Source organism: Monodelphis domestica, chromosome 3 (assembly GCF_027887165.1).
Source record: "Monodelphis domestica isolate mMonDom1 chromosome 3, mMonDom1.pri, whole genome shotgun sequence".
Taxonomy (NCBI): Eukaryota; Metazoa; Chordata; class Mammalia; order Didelphimorphia; family Didelphidae; genus Monodelphis; species Monodelphis domestica.
In genome coordinates this window covers 95,153,743-95,171,724 of record NC_077229.1, presented here as the reverse complement: position 1 = coordinate 95,171,724, position 17,982 = coordinate 95,153,743, and the positions used below count along the sequence as shown (strand labels likewise).

General features: G+C 45.1%; 2 protein-coding genes across 2 annotated transcripts; both read left to right on the top strand.

Moving 5' to 3' along the window:
- The first annotated feature begins 1,817 nt into the window (after window positions 1-1,817).
- On the top strand, window positions 1,818-10,628 carry MRI1 (methylthioribose-1-phosphate isomerase 1). Its single transcript, XM_001366715.4, has 6 exons — window positions 1,818-3,255; window positions 4,202-4,440; window positions 5,181-5,356; window positions 6,578-6,754; window positions 7,696-7,920; window positions 10,343-10,628. Exons 1-6 carry the CDS (start codon window positions 3,124-3,126, stop codon window positions 10,459-10,461), a joined length of 1,068 nt encoding a protein of 355 aa, XP_001366752.1. The 5' UTR covers window positions 1,818-3,123; the 3' UTR covers window positions 10,462-10,628.
- A 1,113-nt stretch (window positions 10,629-11,741) lies between these two features.
- On the top strand, window positions 11,742-14,737 carry C3H19orf53 (chromosome 3 C19orf53 homolog). The gene is made up of 3 exons (XM_001377524.4): window positions 11,742-12,005; window positions 12,423-12,478; window positions 14,159-14,737. The coding sequence occupies exons 1-3, from the start codon at window positions 11,909-11,911 to the stop codon at window positions 14,300-14,302; spliced, it is 297 nt and encodes a 98-aa protein (XP_001377561.1). The 5' UTR covers window positions 11,742-11,908; the 3' UTR covers window positions 14,303-14,737.
- The last annotated feature ends 3,245 nt before the right edge of the window (window positions 14,738-17,982 follow it).

The following is a 17,982-nucleotide window of genomic DNA, read 5'->3' as shown; positions in this document are numbered from 1 at the left end:
AGCCCTTGGGAAAACAACAGCAAGCCCTGTGAGCTCTATCTGCTGAACCCTGATGGCTGCCAGTCCAGCTCCTGGGGAAACAGAAAGGCAAGTCAGTTTACCTGCTATTGACCAATCCAAGGGGTTAAAGAATCTGCATTCCAGAATTTAAGGGGGGGAGTAAGAGGGGAGAGGCTGGAGGGCAGCTAGGTAGCACAGAGGATAGAGCTCTGGCTCTGGATTAAAGATATTTTAATTTGGAAATTTTTATTTAATTTAGAATATTTTTTCCATGGTTACATGATTCTTTCCCTCCCCTCTATCCCCCTCCTCCCATAGCCATCAAGCAATTCCACTGGGTTTTACATGTGTCCTTGATCAAGACCCATTTCCATATTTTTGATATTTGCACAAGGGTAATCATTTAGAGTCTACATCCCCAGTCATATCCCCATCAATCCATGTGATCAAGCAGTTTTTCTTCTGCATTTCTATTCCCACAGTAAGGAAGATAGAGTCAAATCCAGTTTCAGGCATGCATCAATTGGGTGACCCTAGGCAAGTCACTTAACTGCCTTAGTTTCCTCATCTGTAAAATGAGCAGGAGAAAGAAATGGCAAACCAATATCTTTGCCAAGAAAATCCCAAATAGGATCATGTCTTGTAACAAGGGAATTACTTTAAAAGACTGATATATATTAATTTAAGGTCGCCAAGGAATCAGCTATGTAATTCCTAAATGAAAAACTCAAGTCAGCCGTCAGCCTTTTTTGGAGTTTAATTACAATAGGAGTAAGAAAGGAATTAGAGATAGAGAGAGAGAAAAAGGGAGAGAAGGGAATAGGGCTTAAATACCCCTTCTGTTTAGGCTGGGCCAAAAGGCCCAAGCCCTTAGATAGCTGGGGCAAAGAAAAGAGATCAGTCCCTATTACTCACGTGTCCAAAATGGAGAAACAGTCTCAGAGGCCCCCACCTTCAGCTTCCTTCAGAGCAAGCCTTCTCAGAGCCCACAGGAACCACACCGACCAACTCTCCACCTCCTCTCCTGGAGTCTTCAGACCCCCTATCTTTAAGGAAACCATCCAAGTTCCTCCCCTCAGTTCTCCCATCTCCCAATCACCGTTCATCAATTTCCCTGTGCCAGTGGAGGCTCTAGCTTAACCCAGGACCGCCCAGAGGTTTCTGGCTTTTGCACATGTCTGTTGAAGGTCATATTTTCAAATGATTAAATCTTTACTCCTTTGCTACAGCCCTTTCTAAATCCTGTTAACCTGAGTAGGGTAGAGGTTGGAATAATTAAATTTTGATCTAGGCTGCAGCCCTTACTCAATCCTATTAGGACTGAATAGGGTGGAGATTGATTCCAAGTATCTCCATTGTATCAATTCTAAAATCAATCAAGACTCAAAGAAATTCCTGTTCTATGCTTAAGCATAGGTCAAAGTCCTTTCCATTGTTCAGCAAAGGGTTTCTGTCCTAAAGTAATCTTAAGAAGGGAAGAGAAGGAACCTCCCATGCCAATGGGGTTCCCATTCCAATAGACTATCAGTAAGAAATTTTCCAAGTATGAAATATCCCAATGGTGAAATTTCCAACATTTATAAGTCTAAGGAAATTTGAGGTTTACAGTCTGAACCACAAGAGGAGAGATATCAATTGCTTTAGGGACTTCAAGGGCCTCTCAGACTCTCCTAAGTTCTGCACTCCTTGGGTTACAGGCTTGAAAGGAAGTGTCAGGGTTAGAAGGGGATACCTTAGCTACTTGATAAATTATATTAGTTGTAAAGCACACCAGGACATGCAAGCTTTAAATTAGCATGGAAGGTCCTAGATCAGAGTTGGGAAAGCCCTTAAAAATTAAGAAAATCTAATTTTAAAAAATTTAAGACCTTATCTTCTGTCTTAGAATCAATACTATTGGTTCCAAGGCAGAAGGGTGGGTAAAGGGCTAGGCAATGGGGGTCAAGTGACTTGCCCAGGGTCACACAGCTTTGAAGTATGAGGTCAAATTTGGACCCAGGACCTCCTGTCCCCAAGCCTGGCTCTATACACTGAGACACTTACCTTCCTCCTCCCCTTCTTTTTTAAGAAATGTTTTAATGGAGCTGCTGGCTGAAATTTACCTTAGAACCAGTATTGATTCTAAAATAGGAAGTAAGAGTTCTTTTTTTTTTTAAAGGTTTATGTTGCCTTTTTTCCATCTGTCAATTCTTAAGTATGCTCATCTTTGCCCGGAACAAAAATGGTCAGACAAAATGAAACCGAAAATGACAGCGTGTTGGCTAACATTTCACACCAGTCCCTGCTCTCTCCAAAGGACGGAGGTGCTCCCTTCTCTAGCACCAAGTCTGATCGTTAGGCACTACTCAACATTTATTTCAGTGTTCTATTCATTTATTTGATTACAGGCGCAACCCTCTCATTTTAAGTTTGAGGAAACTGCTCCAAGGGAAGGTCCACGCGAGAACCAGATTTCAGATCCAGACTCTGACTGCATAGCCAGGGCTTTTAACCACCGCGTAGCTAGCCCGTTAATAGGATAGAATCGTAGATTTAGAAACAAAAGGATCTCAATGTTCGTCTAGTTATAAGATCGTGGATTTGGAGCAGCAGTGGACACCATCTCCAGGCGTCTCACTAGATCCCTAAGTCCAGGGAAATGACTTGTCCGCGGAACTACTGAGATAATTAGATTCGGATAGCCAAATTAGATTCTGCTGCCAAAGGACGAGGCCAGGCGGGTTTAGAAGCGGTGCCCTAACAGCCCCGGGCTCAGACTAGGCTGTCACCTCCCCGCTGGGTTCTTTAGACCCTCCCAAGAGTTAATCAAGTCCTCTATTGTTCCAGGACCCCCGCGGGAGGGAGGTGCTTAAGCACATGCCTCGGGGCAGGAGGGAGACAGCTGTTACTTAGAGAAGCAAAGGTTAGACACCCGGAAGGGAAGCCGCGCGGGGAGGAAGGTCTTAATCTGGAAACATTTCTAAAGTTAAGGGCAAGCGCGATCCCCCGCCCTGGCCCCGCCCCGAATTGCCGCTCTCTCTAGGGCCCCCGGGGAGCCCGCTCAAGTGTGAGCATCCGACTTTCGGCTGCCTCCGCGCTGCTCGGCTCCTGGGTCTCGTCCCGGGGCTCCTTCCTTCGCCTGCCATGACCCTGGAGTCGGTCCGCTATTCCCGCGGCTCTCTGCTCGTCCTGGACCAGCTGCTGCTGCCCCAAGAGTGCCGCTATGAGGCTGTGACTTCCGTGCGCCAAGCCTGGGAGGCCATCAGGGCCATGAAGGTAGGCGGAGGGAAGGGGGCGTGGGGCCCGGACCGGGTGGAAGGGCTGGAGGACCCGAGCTGGAGCGAGCCAAGGCCGACTGCCGGGGCGAAGTGAGCTCGGGGCAACTGGGGGCGGGGGTGCCTGGAGAATCCATAAAGGCTTCCGTAGCTCACCCCTTCTGGGTCCTGCAGCCATCCCAGCCCTCACACTGTGTACGCTCCGACACCCCATGTCCTGAGAGTCCCCCCAGATCCGACACCCCATTCTACAGTCGACATCTATGATTGAAGCCCTCTCCCTAGCCTGATGTTCTCTGTCCAAGGGCTGATCCATCTCTCCTGTCTGTCAGAGCTGAATATCTGTAGTAACTGAGGGTAGGGGCCAGAGGCCTCCTGTGGACGCTGGGCATCAGCATCAGCATCAGCATCGCTGGGCTAAAGCTGAGCTTATCCTGTCCCCCAGCCCGAGGAAAGAGCTTTGGATTGGGTGCTGTTGTCCCCGGATTGAAATCTCCCTCTGCCTGTGCCTGGTAGCTTGGCCTTGGGAAAGACGCCCCCTTTTTTCCAGCACAGTTTCCTTGGCTTTAAAATGAGACATTTTGGGGCGGGGGACCAGGATGGGCTGCTTAGTCGCAGGGAAAGCTGGAACCACTCTGAGCGTCCTCTAAAATGAGATATTTGAACTAACCAATCTTTCCTGTCCTGACAATCGGGACTGAGTCTATGAGCCCTTCTTCAGGGGCCATGCTGCACTTAACTCAATTAATCAGTAAACATGTATTAAGCACCTCCTATGTGCTAAGGATGGGAAAAAAGAAACAAAAAACAGTCCCTGACCTCCGATGGGGAAACCGAGGCCCAGTTTGGGTTCTAGTGCAGGGCAGGCTGCCACCAGAACTGCATGTACCCTAGCCTGAGGCCTAGCAGGCCGGGCCCCTTGATTTACACTTTCTTCCTGGTCCCAGGTGCGGGGCGCCCCAGCAATTGCCATAGTGGGCTGCCTGAGCCTGGCCGTGGAGCTGCAGGCGGGAGCAGGGGGACCGGGGCTCGAGGCCCTGGTGACCTTTGTGCAGGACTCACTGAATGACCTGGTGACGGCCAGGCCCACGGCCGTCAACATGGCTCAGGCTGCTCGGGAGATGTCCGAGGTGGCCACCCGGGAGGCTGGACGAGAAGGAGCCACAGAGGATGCAGTCCGAGAAAGGTAAGGGAAAGAGCTCTGGACCCCAAAACAGACCAAGCAAGCGTTTATAGGTCTGTTGGTGGCTTTTTTTTTTCTCCCTCTCTTCAGTTTCATTAACTTGGAGGGCCAAGGAAAAGAGTCAGTCTGTCGGGTAGATCATAGAAGAGAAGGAGGAGACAGAGGAATCACCCAGGCCAGCCTCCTCTAAAGAACCCGAAGCTTAGAAAGGGATGGGGACAGATTCCAGCCCTGAGCTTTCTGCCTTAGGCAACGGAAGAAATACTGAGCTCCAGTCCTGGGTGCTAACTAGTCAGTACAAGGTAAACGTGGATAAAGGAAATTCCCCAATCACTGTTAACTAATAACAACAACTAGCTACTGGTGCTGAATGCTTTGCAAATATTATTTTGTTTTATCCCCACAACAAACTTAGGAGGTAGATGCTATTATTTCTCCTCCCTTTAAAAAAATGTTTAAACCCTTACCTTCTGTCTTAGAATCAATACTGTGTAATTGGTTCTAAGGCAGAAGAGTGGCAAGAGCCAGGCAGTGGCCTAGGCAAGGTGACTTGCCCAGGAAGTGTCTGAGGCAGATTTGAACCCAGGACCTCCCATCTCCAGGCCTGGAACTCCATACACTGTGCCCCCTAGCTATGGGAAAACCTTTTAGGTCAGTGGTGTGGCGGGTGGCAGGGAACAGATTTGAGGACAGTAGGAGAGCAGTGTTCAGCTGGCCATCTGCCTGTCCCCTCTCCCTCACAGGTTGATCTGCTGGGCAGAGCACATGCTGGAGAAAGACATCAAGGACAACCAGAGCATTGGGGACCTTGGGGCCCAGCACCTTTTAGAGCGGGTGGCACCCGGGGGTGGCCAGGTGACTGTGCTGACCCATTGCAACACTGGCTCATTGGCCACTGCGGGCTATGGAACAGCCCTGGGTGAGTGGGGAAAGGCTGTAGGATTAGAGGCCTGAAAGCTGGAAGGGACCCAAGTCTCTTTAAATTGGGACATGCCTAGCTGGATGACCCTGGGCAAGTCATTTAACCCCCATGGCCTAGCCCTTACCACCCTTCTGCTGTGAAACTGATTCACATGGTATCAATTCTAAGGCAGAAAGTAAGGGTGGTTTTTTTTTTATGGAATATGACTTCTCCTACTGCATTCTTTTTTTTAAATATACATTTCTCCATTTTATAAATCTATACAATTTCCATTATTCTTTTTCTGACTTTTTGCAATCCTTCTTGCAATCAAGAAAACAATCTTAATCCTTGTTTTCTTCCTCCTTCCCTCCCAAAAAAGGCCAGTAATAAGATAGAGATCATAATATGCATTATGTGATTATATATATATATATTTTTCCCTATTTGTCATGTTCAAACTAGACACACATTGCTTACACTAGAGAAAAATTCATGGAGGAAATAAAGTGAAGAATGTATTCTACAATCTTCATTCAGACTGTCTGCTCCTTCGATGGCCAGTGGGTTGCCTTTTTTGTCTTGGAATTGTCCGGGATCCTTGCCTTGTTGATAATAATTAAGCCATTCACAGTTGATCTTACTTTACTGCTATTCCTGTGCACAACATTCTCCTAGTTCTGCTCACCTCACTTTGCATCACTTCATTTCCAGGATTTTTTGGTGATCCTCCTTTGTCATTTCTTATGGCACAATAGTATTCCCTTACAATCATATACCACAATTTGTTCAGTGTGAAGACTGGATTTGGCTATCTCCTGATTGTAACAATGAAAGAAATAAGCTAAAGTACCTTCATTGTTGGAGGACTTTTTCCATATGACTAGAAATCATTTTAATTTCTTTATCTCCAAAGTGCCTGTTTATATCCTTTGCCCATTTGTCAGTTGGAGAATGCTTGATATTCTTGACTCCGTTCTTTATATATTTGAGAAATGAGGCCTCTGCCAGAGACACTTGCTATAAAGCATTTTTCCCAGTTTGTTGTTTCCCTCCTAATCCTGGCTGCCCTCATGCCTTCCCTCTCATGTCCACCCTTCAGAATCCTAATCTTCTTCCTTCAGAGATCAGCTCAAGCTGCCATCTCTTCTGGGAAGCCTTTGCTTTCTGTCACTCCTTGGGGCCTTTGTTCTTCCCTCCCAGCACAGGACTTCTTATTATCTCTTCTGCCTTCCACAGGTGTGATCAGATCTCTCCATGCCCTGGGCCGCTTGAAGCATGTGTTCTGCACAGAGACTCGGCCCAACAACCAGGGTGCCCGCCTGACAGCCTATGAGCTGGTGTATGAGAATATTCCTGCCACCCTCATCACCGACAGCATGGGAGCTACCGCCATGGCCCACAAGGATGTGAAAGGTCAGGCCTGGGGACTATGTATGGGACTGGAAAACTCTAGAACCTGGAGGCTCCTCGATGCTCTTTGGAAGTCCTGGGTCATAAGAGTTGGAAGGAATCTTAAGGATACAGTAAAAATCCTTTCATTTTACAGATGTGTACACTGAGATACAGAAAAAGAGAATGATCTGAAAAATGAAAATAAAAAAAGAGAATGATCTACCTAGGTCTCCCAGGCATTTAATTGGCAGAATCAATTTGAACCCAGGATTTCTGACTCCAAATTCACTGCTCTTTGCATTACTGCCTTAATAACCAAGTCTTTATCCCTGTCACCCCCATGGATGCCACGGATCCCCTTAGCCACATTCCTGCAGTTTCTAACTTGTTCTCTCTCTTTCCTTGTCACCCAACCCTTAGCACTTTAGTTAGACCTTTAATCTTTTCCCTCTGTTTGGCAATTCCAAACCCATCCATGCCTCCTCTGTCTGTGTGATTCTTATTTGTCCTTTCTACCATTCTTTCCCATTGCACCCCCCCCTTTCAAAACTCCATCCCTTGCCTTTTTGTAATAATAATAAATTAGCACCTATTTCTTTTTCTTTTTTCTTAATCCTTACCTTCTATCTTAGAATTAAATTTTTTATTAATTATTTAACTAATTAATTAATTTTTAATTGGTTCCTACGGGTCAGGCAATGGGTGTTAAGTGACTTGCCCAGGATCACCCAACTAGGAAGTGTCTGGGGTTAGATTTGAACCCAGAACCTCCCATCTTTAGGCCCGGTTCGCCATCCATCAAGCCACCCCAATAACACCTATTTGTATGGCTCTTCCGAGTTTATACCCTACTTGACTCCTCATCATTACCCCCATGTAATAGACAAAGAACCTGGAACTCAGAGGCATCATGACTTGCCTACAACCCAACAACTCTCTGGGTCTTTTCTTTCTCCTCTCAGCTGTCATCGTGGGAGCAGACCGAGTGGTAGCCAATGGTGACACTGCCAACAAAGTGGGAACATACCAGCTGGCCATCACAGCCAAGTACCACGGGATCCCTTTCTACGTGGCTGCCCCTGTTTCCTCTTGTGATCTGAGCTTGAAGACAGGTCAGGAAATTGTCATCGAAGAGCGGCCGAGCCAGGAGCTGACCAGCCTCGGGGGGACCCGTATTGCTGCCCCAGGTGGGTCCATCACAGTACAGGATAGGACCAGAGAGCTCAGACCTGGCTGTGTCCTCAACCCTATCTCTCCCCTTGGGGATGGGCGGCAAGGAAAGAACAGACCCATCCACCCCCTCCTCAAAAGGGAAGTCATTTAATCAGCAGGGAAGGCAGGGTAAAGAAGTTAAAATCCTCCAGGCTAGGGGTAATTTTATTTTCAATTTTGTAGCAAGGGTGCCTCACACCATGCCTGACTCAGAGTAAGTGCTTAAATATCTGTATAATCAAGGCAGCTAGGTGGCTCAGTAGAGCCAGGCCTGGAGGTGGGAATTCTTGGGTTCCAGTCTGACCTCAGACATTTCCTAGCTGTGTGACCCTGGGCAAGTCACTTTACCCCCATTGCCTAGCTCTTACCATTCTTCTGACTTGGAACCAATACACAGTATTGATTCTAAGACAGAAGGGAAGAAGGGAAGGGAAGGAAGGAAGGAAGGAAGGAAGGAAGGAAGGAAGGAAGGAAGGAAGGAAGGAAGGAAGGAAGGAAGGATGGAAGGATGATGGAAGGAAGGAAGGAAGGAAGGAAGGAAGGAAGGAAGGAAGGAAGGAAGGAAGGATGGAAGGAAGGATGGAAGGAAGGTTGTAGTTATAAGAATTAAAGAATTAGAGAAGGAAGGGGAGGAGACAGGGAGTAAGCCTTTATGTAGTACTAACCTCGTGCCAGGCACTGTTCTAAGCACTGTATAAATGTTTGTAAACAGGACGACTATGGAAATATATATTCCATGATAACACATGTATAACCCATATGAGATTCCTTGCTGTCTCTGAGAGGGGAAAGTGGAGGGAGGGAGAGAATTTGGATCACAAAATGTCAGAAGCCAAATGCATGGGGGGGAAATAGAATAAATATTACTTGATATAAATGTTTTATAAACATTTGGTACCCTCAACAATTCTGCAAAGTAGATAGGTGGTGTTTTTATACCCATTTTATAGTTGTGGAAACTGAGATAAAAGAGATTAAGCAACTTGCCCAGAGTTATACAACTAATAAGTTTCTCTTCTTTCTTTCTTTTTTTTTTAATCCTTACTAAATATTGGTTCCAAAGCAGAAGAGTAGTAAGCGCTGGGCAATTGGAGTCAAGTAACCTGCTCAGGGTCACAGCTAGGAGGTGCCTGAGGCCACTTTTGGGCACAGGACCTCCCCACTCCAGGCCTGGTTCTCTGAACTACCTAGCTGCCCCAGCTAATAAGTTTCCAAGGCTGGATTTGAATTCAGGTCTTTCTGACTCCCAGCCCAGCCCTCTCTCTGTTGTGCCACCAGCTACCTAGACAAAACAAAAATGTTTCCTAGAGAAAACTTTAGAAATCACTTAGTTCAGCTTCATTTCACGGATGAAACTGATGCCCAGAGAAACTGATGTGTCTTATCACAGTAGTCAACCCTGAGCTCGTCTCAAGGTCCTCCATCTCCAAAACCAGAGCTGTTTCCACTCCACACCTTTCAAGTACTAGTGCTAGTATTGTCAGTAAACGTTCATGAAATGCCTCCTAGGTGCCCAGCACTGTTCTAATTGCTGTGCTGATCAGAGTTGGGTAAGCATAATCAGTGAATAATCCTTACATTACCTAGAGCATAAGATTCCAAGGAAAGCATTTTCTCATTCAGTCATTTTTCAGTTGTGCCCAACTCTTCTTGACCCCAGTTGGGGTTTTCTTGACAGAGATCCTGGAATGGTTGGCCATTTCCTTCTTCAGTTCACTTTACAGATGAGGAAACTGAAGTAAATAGAGTTAAGTGACTGCAGTGCCCAGGGTCATGCAGATAATGAGTATCTGAAGACAGATTTGAACTCAGGAAAAGTCTTCTTGATTTCAGGTCTAACACTCTATCTGTACTAAGTATTTGATAAACTTTAAAATGATTTAGAATTAAAAGTTATAATTATGATCATTCTAGAGCTCAAGAAGTGGGGAGGGAAAGGAAAGGAGGATGGGAATACACCTTTATATAGAATTCTTTCTTCACAAAGCAGTGTTTTCATCCAGAGTTGGGGGTTTTTTGTTTTGTTTTGTTTTGTTTTGTTTTTGTAACCCCTACCTTCTGTCTTAGAATTAAGACTAAGCATTGCTTTCAAAGCAGAAGAGCAGTAAAGGCTAGGCAAGTGGGAATAAGTGACTTGCCCTGGATGAAATGGCTAGGAAGAATCCAAGGCCATATTTGAACCCAGGTCCTCCCATCTGCTGGCCTAACTCTCTATCCACTGAGCTACCTCATTTCATCCTGTTTAGGATAGCCAATGAAATGTCAACAAACTTTTAAAACACTATCACTATCAGTTATTATTGGTCAAAGGAGATTACGGACTGTGGGTCATAACTTCTCTTTGAAGCCAGTAATCCAAACTGAGACTCCAGCTCACCCAATCTCCCTTTTCCTTAGGTATTGGAGTGTGGAACCCATCCTTTGACGTCACCCCTCATGAGCTCATCACTGGCGGCATCATCACTGAGCGGGGAGTTTTCTCTCCCAAGGAACTCCAGATAGCCCTGACCTCCTGAGTGGACTCAGACTCCTCACAACCCAAGTCTCTCTTCCTCTACCTCCTGATTCTATTATAAGCATTTTGAGAGTGCTGTCCTGTCTATTTAAATGTTCCTGTCCCAAACACAGTGCCTTGCTTAATAAATATCTGTTGGATTAAATATCCTCCTGTCAAAAAAAAAAAGTCATTCTTGGTCCCTATATCTTCCTGTCTTATCTCTTGACAATTAGACATCAAGTCCTATCACTTCCCATTCTCACAATCACCCCCGTAGTCGTGTGTGATTCTTTTTGACTCCATTTGGGGATTTTCTTGGCAAAGAGACTGGAATGGTTTACCATTTTCTTCTAAAGCTTGTAGCCTAAGTACTAGAAGTACAATGCAAGCAGAAAGGTGTTGCTTTTGAAGAGCTTGGATTCTAATGGGGTAAAGCAACAAACACAGAAAAAGAAACTTCAAAGTGAAGTGGATCAGGGGAGGTGTGTGGACGACAAAGTGCCCACTTATGCCTGGAGACATGATGAAGAATGTCCAGAGGGGAATGAAGACTACAGGTGACTCGAGCACTTCCTTAAAAATGAAAGTTCCAGTCAAGAAGAGGATCTTCAGGGGCCAAGAGCCTTAGTTTAGTGGAGAAAGTCTGGAGAATGAGGAATTTCAGAGAGTAAAAACAAAAACGGGATTTTGCAACTAAGGGATGTCTCATAAAGGTTTGTTGAATCTATCATTTGAACTCCAGCTGAGAAAGCAAAGTCAAATGAGGCTCATTCATTTGCAATCAGTGGTACTTCTGGGACTGGAATCCTCTGTGCTGCCTCCCAAATCGAGAAAGAAGAGGCTTTCCTCAGAGAAGGATGGAGGATTCCTGGAGTTTCAGGCTAAGAAAACTTTAAATTTGGAAGAAGACAAGGAGGGAAGGAGCAGCCATAATGGAGAGTGTCTGGAGCTTTGGGATTTTGGTTCAAATTCCCACTAAACTGCTTTCTACTAGCGCAATTTTGCCTAAATCGTTCATGCCTTAGTTTTCCCAGGCTGTTAAAGAAGGGGGTAGCAAATGATGACTGTTAGTTTTTCTATTGGATTACGAGAAAGAAGGTGTAAATTTGAATCCAGGGTGTGTCCTTGGACATGCTCCTGTTGTCCTTTCTCCTGTTTCCTCCTTTGTGAAATGAAGGGATTGGGTTTGATGACCTGTAAACTTCCCTCCTGCTCTAAATCTACGATTCTATAATCCCATTGAAATTTTGGGTACTATCTCTTTAATTCAGGGACCGGCCCCGCTGTATCCCACGAGCCTTTGCACGTTTCAACCTTCTGTACGCTGTATCCCATCGGCCTTCGCGCGTCTCGACCCACTGCATGCTGTATCCCGTCGGCCCCTGCGCATTCCAAACCGCTGTACGTTATATCCCGCCAGCTTCTATCCTTTCCGGGTTCCCTTTCTACGGTGGGGAGTCGCGGACATGGCCCAAGGAAAGCAGAAGTTTCAGTCCCGAAAGCCCGCCAAGAAGGCCGCGGCGGCGACTTCTTCTTCGGCCTGCCGGGGCCCGAAGAAAGGCGGTAAGGAGCGGGGCAAAGGGAGAGGAAGGCGGCTGGGCCCAGCTGTCCCTGCATGCGCCGCTCCAGGTTCCCGGTCTTTCCACACACACCCCCAACCCCATGATCCCACTAACAACGTTCCCTCCCAAACTCCTGTAGCTCCACTTTCCTATGCCCCCCCTCCCCCGAGAGCATCCTCTCTCGTGCCTCCATGCCTCTATGGTCATCCTGACCACGGCCCCTCTACCGTGTCTCCCTTTGGACCTCTTGGCCCTTAATCCAAGACCCTAGGGCCCAAAGCCCTCACACATTTGTCCTTTCCCATGGTTCTTCCCGCATCCCCACACTCCTATGCCCCCTTTTCCCGTTCTGTCATGCTTGTCTCCCTCCCCCAATTCCCCATCTCATGCCATCTCTTACACCTGTTTTCTCCCGAAGGGCGAGTCATAGCCCCCAAAAAGGCCCGGGTCATCCAGCAGCGGAAGCTAAAAAAGGTGAGTGCCTTGCTTGGGAAGGACCCAACCCAGAGGAATAGACCAAGGGTCTTTACCTCTCTTGTCCTGTGAAGGTCATGACTGCCCCATAACCCACAGGGCTTATTTATACCAGTTTCTCCCAGTGCCCCTTATTTAGAGGCAAAGGTGACTGGTGGCAAGTTCCTTTCCCATTCTGCAAAAATGTCACTTCTAGTGCTGACCACCTCTATACAGGCTCAGTTTGTCTTCCCATTCCCTCTCTCCAGGAACCAGTATCAAGTATTATTAACTTACCTACTTTGTCACATTTTTCTCCCAGTCCCAGGGCTGCCTGTTCTCCCACCCCATACACACTTACTTTAGGCTGTCGGTGGAGCTCAGCCTCACTTTCCTATATCTCTTTTAACACTTTTCAGTTGGATCCCAGTACTGACACTGTTCCTACAATTAAGGTTTCCTTCACTTTTTTGCCCTATTCTCTCTCCCACCCCACCCTCAACATACACACTCTGCATACATAATTCTCTTATAAGTCCAAGAATACCCAATATCATTCTCTTCCTTCCAGTACATGTTCTCTCTCTCTTTCTCACACACACACACACACACATACACACACACACACACACACACATCCCTATCCCCCCATATAAACTGAAGAAACTATAAATGAAATAGCTTTTATTGCTTTATGTATCAATGATTATAAAAACAAGGAATCCCATATATAATCCTTTACTTAGGCAACTGCAACTATGATTTTAGAAATAGACCCAGCTATTAAATTAACTGCTTATAATATACTAATTATAATGCCCAAAGAGGATATTAATCATATTAGTGTGTTAAAATTTAATAGCAACTAACAATATTAAGAGCTTCTGTTGTAGAAATAAAACTTCAGGACTTTGTAGTAATCTAGGGGAACTGTAACTCATGTAGGAAATGAACTGTGGTCATTTGGGATGTTGAGTGCATAGCTTGAGTTGTTTGTCCTAATGAGATAACAGGAAAACAACCTTGATAGGCCTGGGTGATATTTGCTTTTGTGAGGATTTATACTTAGAATTTTATGACCAAGATAAGGGGCCTCAGGCCTATCTTTAAGTCTTTTCCCAGAGTCAGGGTGAAGGGTTGAGTCTGAGGGTGCTAGGCTTTTAGTTACAGGTCCAGTTAAAATGCTGGACAATGTATCTTATCTTAGCCTTGTACTGGAATTTTTTTAACTCTTAGCAAATGTTACCAAAATGTTATAACATGTTTCTAATATACTCTGAACATGTGACCTTGTTGAACTCTTATGTTAATTAACTGTCAAAGACCTATAAAACAAACTGTTGAACATCTAAACCAGGTCTTTGCCAAGGCTGGGTGTGGTAAGACTACTAACTGTATCTGCCCACATATAGTCAGATCTTCAGCTTAGGATTTTAACCCAGGTATTATGTATTTTCCTACAGAATTTTGATGCACAGACCTATGTTCTCAATTTAAACTGTTATTTGGCTTTTGGAAACTTAAGAAAACTTACCTTCCTGCACAGACTGCCTGCTCCCACCCCTTTTTTCATGTTTACTCTGGTTTATCCAATATTTTTATCTTTGTTGGGAAAGGGGCAAGCAGGTTGGATTTTCAGGTTAGAAGCTAACCAACTTCCCTCATTCCTCCTAATTACAAATCCTGCTTATTCCTCTTTAGGGCCTTGAGGTTGGCATCCGAAAAAAGATTGAACATGAGGTTATGATGAAAGCCAGCACAAGCTTGCCCAAGAAACTGGCCCTATTGAAGACCCCAGAGAAGGGAGCCAAGAAAAAGCAAACTGGTAGCAAGAATCAGCCCTGATAAGGGACAAGAGAAGAAACGGAAGACTCTTTGTCCCAGACCCTGCTTGACTGTCTGGCCCTGTGGCCCTGATATCTTTGATGCCCCGGTATGTTTGTGGATATATGTGTTGTGAGAGCTTTAGAGGAAAAAAAATAATAGGTTTCTCTTCAGGCAGGGATTGCCCTGTCATCTGTCCTTTTTTGCCACAACCTCTCAGGCCTCAGTTTGATCAAAACAGCTCAAATCCCCTGAAGAGTACAATGGGAAAGAGTAGAGGCCTTCCCGGGGAGGATTGAACATCTCCCAGCCTGTCAGGAGCCTGGTAGTGTCTGCAGCAGCTCTCGGAATCAGTTCAGCCTACTTTGTTTTCTCATTTCTCCTTCCTTATACCCTCTCTGAGTCCCACATCCCCTCTACCTAACTTGAAGCAATAAAAAGGAAACAGTTGCTCTATGCTGTGTATTTCTCTGGGCTTCTATGCATGAGGAAGAGCTTCTCTTTCTCATGACTACATGTGGGGAAAGACAGGATGAGGCAGTGGAAAGAACACTGGACTTTGAGCCAGGAGGCCTAGATTTCAGTGCTGGCTCTAACACGTCCCCCACTGGCTTTGTGATCCGCAGGCAAGTCAGAGAATCTGTTGGTGTCTCTGTTTCAGATTGGTGTGGGGGCAGGGAAGGGAACACACCATTTTATAAGCCTTAATGAAAGTGCCACTGTTCTCAGCCTGAGTTCCTGAAATCAGGTACTTAACCACCTCTGGGGAGAAGGGAAGCTTGAAGAGGAAGGAATTTTGTGAATAAATACACACTATATATATAAGTTGCCATTTTTTCAGGAGCCTTACATATTATGCTGCCTGGCTCTAGGCTTAGAAATAGGATTCTGTTATTCCTTTGATTTGGTGGCATCTTTTTAGAGTCTCACTTTATACATTCTCCAAGTCAGAGGACATCTTTGGAAAAAGCTTGGGATCCTGCCTCTGGAGCCAGACTCCCTGATCCATCCAGCTGAGCCTGACCTGGCAGGCACAGAAATCACTAGGTAGAAAAGAAGCTATGCTACCTTAAGGCACAGGATAGTTGTTCTGTGCCCAGATTTTATTATCCCCAGTATTTTGACTCTTCCATCTCTGGAGGACAAAAGAAAAAAGGCATCTAGGAAGGACACCTCAGAACAGGGAAAGCTTGGGAATAGAATTTTTGTGTCCTTAGTGCATTGGACATAGTCATGATTAGTAAAATAATGGTTAGAAGAGTCACACTATTCACTAGGTTCAGACTTGGGTCTCACATTCAAGGCAGGAGACTATCCAGAGGAGGGCAACAAAAAGAAGAAAAGGTCTTAAATCCATGCCACATGAAGTTCACTCAAAAGATGTTTAATCCAAAAAAAAAAGAAGGTTCAAAGGGACATTGTAGCCATCTTCAAGGATTTAAAGGATTGTCATGCAGATGAAGAATTAGGCTGTTCAATTTGGAAAGACCATACAGAAGAACTAGGAACCATTGAAAGGTTCCATTTCGGGCATGATGTTAGAGAAAACCTCCTAACAAAGCTAGCCAGAAGTGGAACAGGCTGCCTTGGGAGGTAACAGAGTCCTCCTCATTAAAAGTCTTCAGAAGGGGGCAGCTGGGTATCTCAGTGGATTGAGAACCAGGCCTAGAGAGGGGAGGTCCTAGGTTCAAATCCAGCCTCAGCCACTTCCTAGCTGTGTGACACTGGGCAAGTCATTTGACCCCCATTGCCTAGCCCTTACCACTCTTCTGCCTTGGAGCCAATACATAGTATTGACTCCAAGACAGAAGGTAAGGGTTTAAAAAAAAAAAAGTCTTCAGAGGCTGGATAATCACTTCTCGGGATTTTCTGGTCACCTTGACCACTTGTTATGATGTTCCGGTATTAGACCAAATGGCTCCTGAGATCCTTTCCAATTGAAAATTCTGTGGTTCTCAAAGCTAGTTTGAAAGTGAACAAGAGAGGATAAAAATAAAGGAAAGTTCTAGATGGAGCCCAGGGAGGACTTCAGTTAGTCTTGACTAACATCTGAAGGTGAGAAAGGGAAGATACTAGAGCAGGAAAAGTGTTCTGCTCAATCAAACATTAGGACCCTGGTTGTATCCTGGCTCACACCTAATAACTGTAGGGTGTTTGTAAAATTCCTTGAACTCTTATTTCTTCATATGGAGGTGGTCAGTATCAGGAGTTCTTAATTTTTATTTTATTTTTTTGCATTATGGACCCCACTTTGGCAATCTGATGAAGCCTTCTAGCCCCTTCACTGAATAAGTCAAATCAGTGAGCTTATTGTACTTATTGTATGTATATACATACAATAAAGTAAATGCTTATTGTACACCAAGAACTAAGCACCAGGGATACAAATACCAATAAAAAATAAAGATGGTTCCTGCGCTCAAGAAACTTCCAATCTAATGGAGTAAAACCACACAAAAGGAAGCTGAAAGGGGAAGGGTAGAGGTAGGAAGAAGTTGTCTGACATGGGAGCAGATAAAAAACTGTGCTGAGCTCCCTCTTTATTTTTTTATTATTTTCTTTTTTTTTAAACCCTTACCTTCTGTCTTGTGTATTGGCTCCAAGGCAGAAGAGTGGTAAGGGCTAGGCAATGGGGGTAAAGTGACTTGCCCAGGGTCACACAGCTGGGAAGTGTCTGAGGCTAGATTTGAACTGAGGACCTCCCATCTCTAGACCTAGCTCTCAATCCACTGAGCTACCCAGCTGCCCCCTGAGCCCCCTCTTTAAATAGAGGCACTAGAGTCCATGGCTTTGCCCTCTAGTCTGGGTCTAACCAGAGGGGCAGGTAGGACTGAGGTTTCTGTGAAGTGAGTTCTGTGAAGATTCATTCTTGCAAGACAATGAGGTTTCCCAATGAATAGTCTTTTTAAAATTAGAGAATAAGTTTTTAAAATGCATAGCATATACAAGATTACAAAGAAAACCAGTTTTATTGAAATACAGTGATCAAAATATTCTAAAAACAAGATCACAGACTAAAAACTGCTATCTGATCTTTAAGGTCCTCTCCAGCCAATGATCTATAATCCCATGGCCTAGCCCTCCTGGGAATCACATCTACTATCCCTTGACCCTCCTAGTAAGTTTTTTACAAGCATCTTGCCACGTGGAAATGGAGACATTATGGTCATCTGGGTCCAATCTCCACCTTTCAATAAACAAGGCCTTTGTGGAAAGATTATTGGGCAAACGTCAGCAATTCCAGGAATGTCAGAATTAAGAGATTTGAAAGGGAAGAAGACATGTTCCTCTGCATACTAGTATTGAAGAGAACTTTGGTATAGTGGAAATCGTGTATGCATTTAGAGTCAGACGATCTGGCTGGGGTTATGGGTGGAGCTTTGACTTTGCTACCAGGAGCAGTAAGAGCCTGCCCAAACCAAGGCCATATGGTAGGCACTGTGATACACAGACATGAAAAACAGCCTCTGAGGAATTTGACACATGAAAAGGCTGGTAAACCCAAGATTCTTTGACAGCACATCAACAGCTAGGACGAGATTTCTCATAAATGGCCCCTGAGATGGAACTTGAAGAAACCCAGGGATTCTAAGAGCCTAAGATGAGGAAGGAACACATTCAAGGCATTGGGGACAGTGTTAAGGGTGAAATTATGGTTGAGACTGAAAAAAATATAAATTTAAGTGGTTACCAAGGGAAAT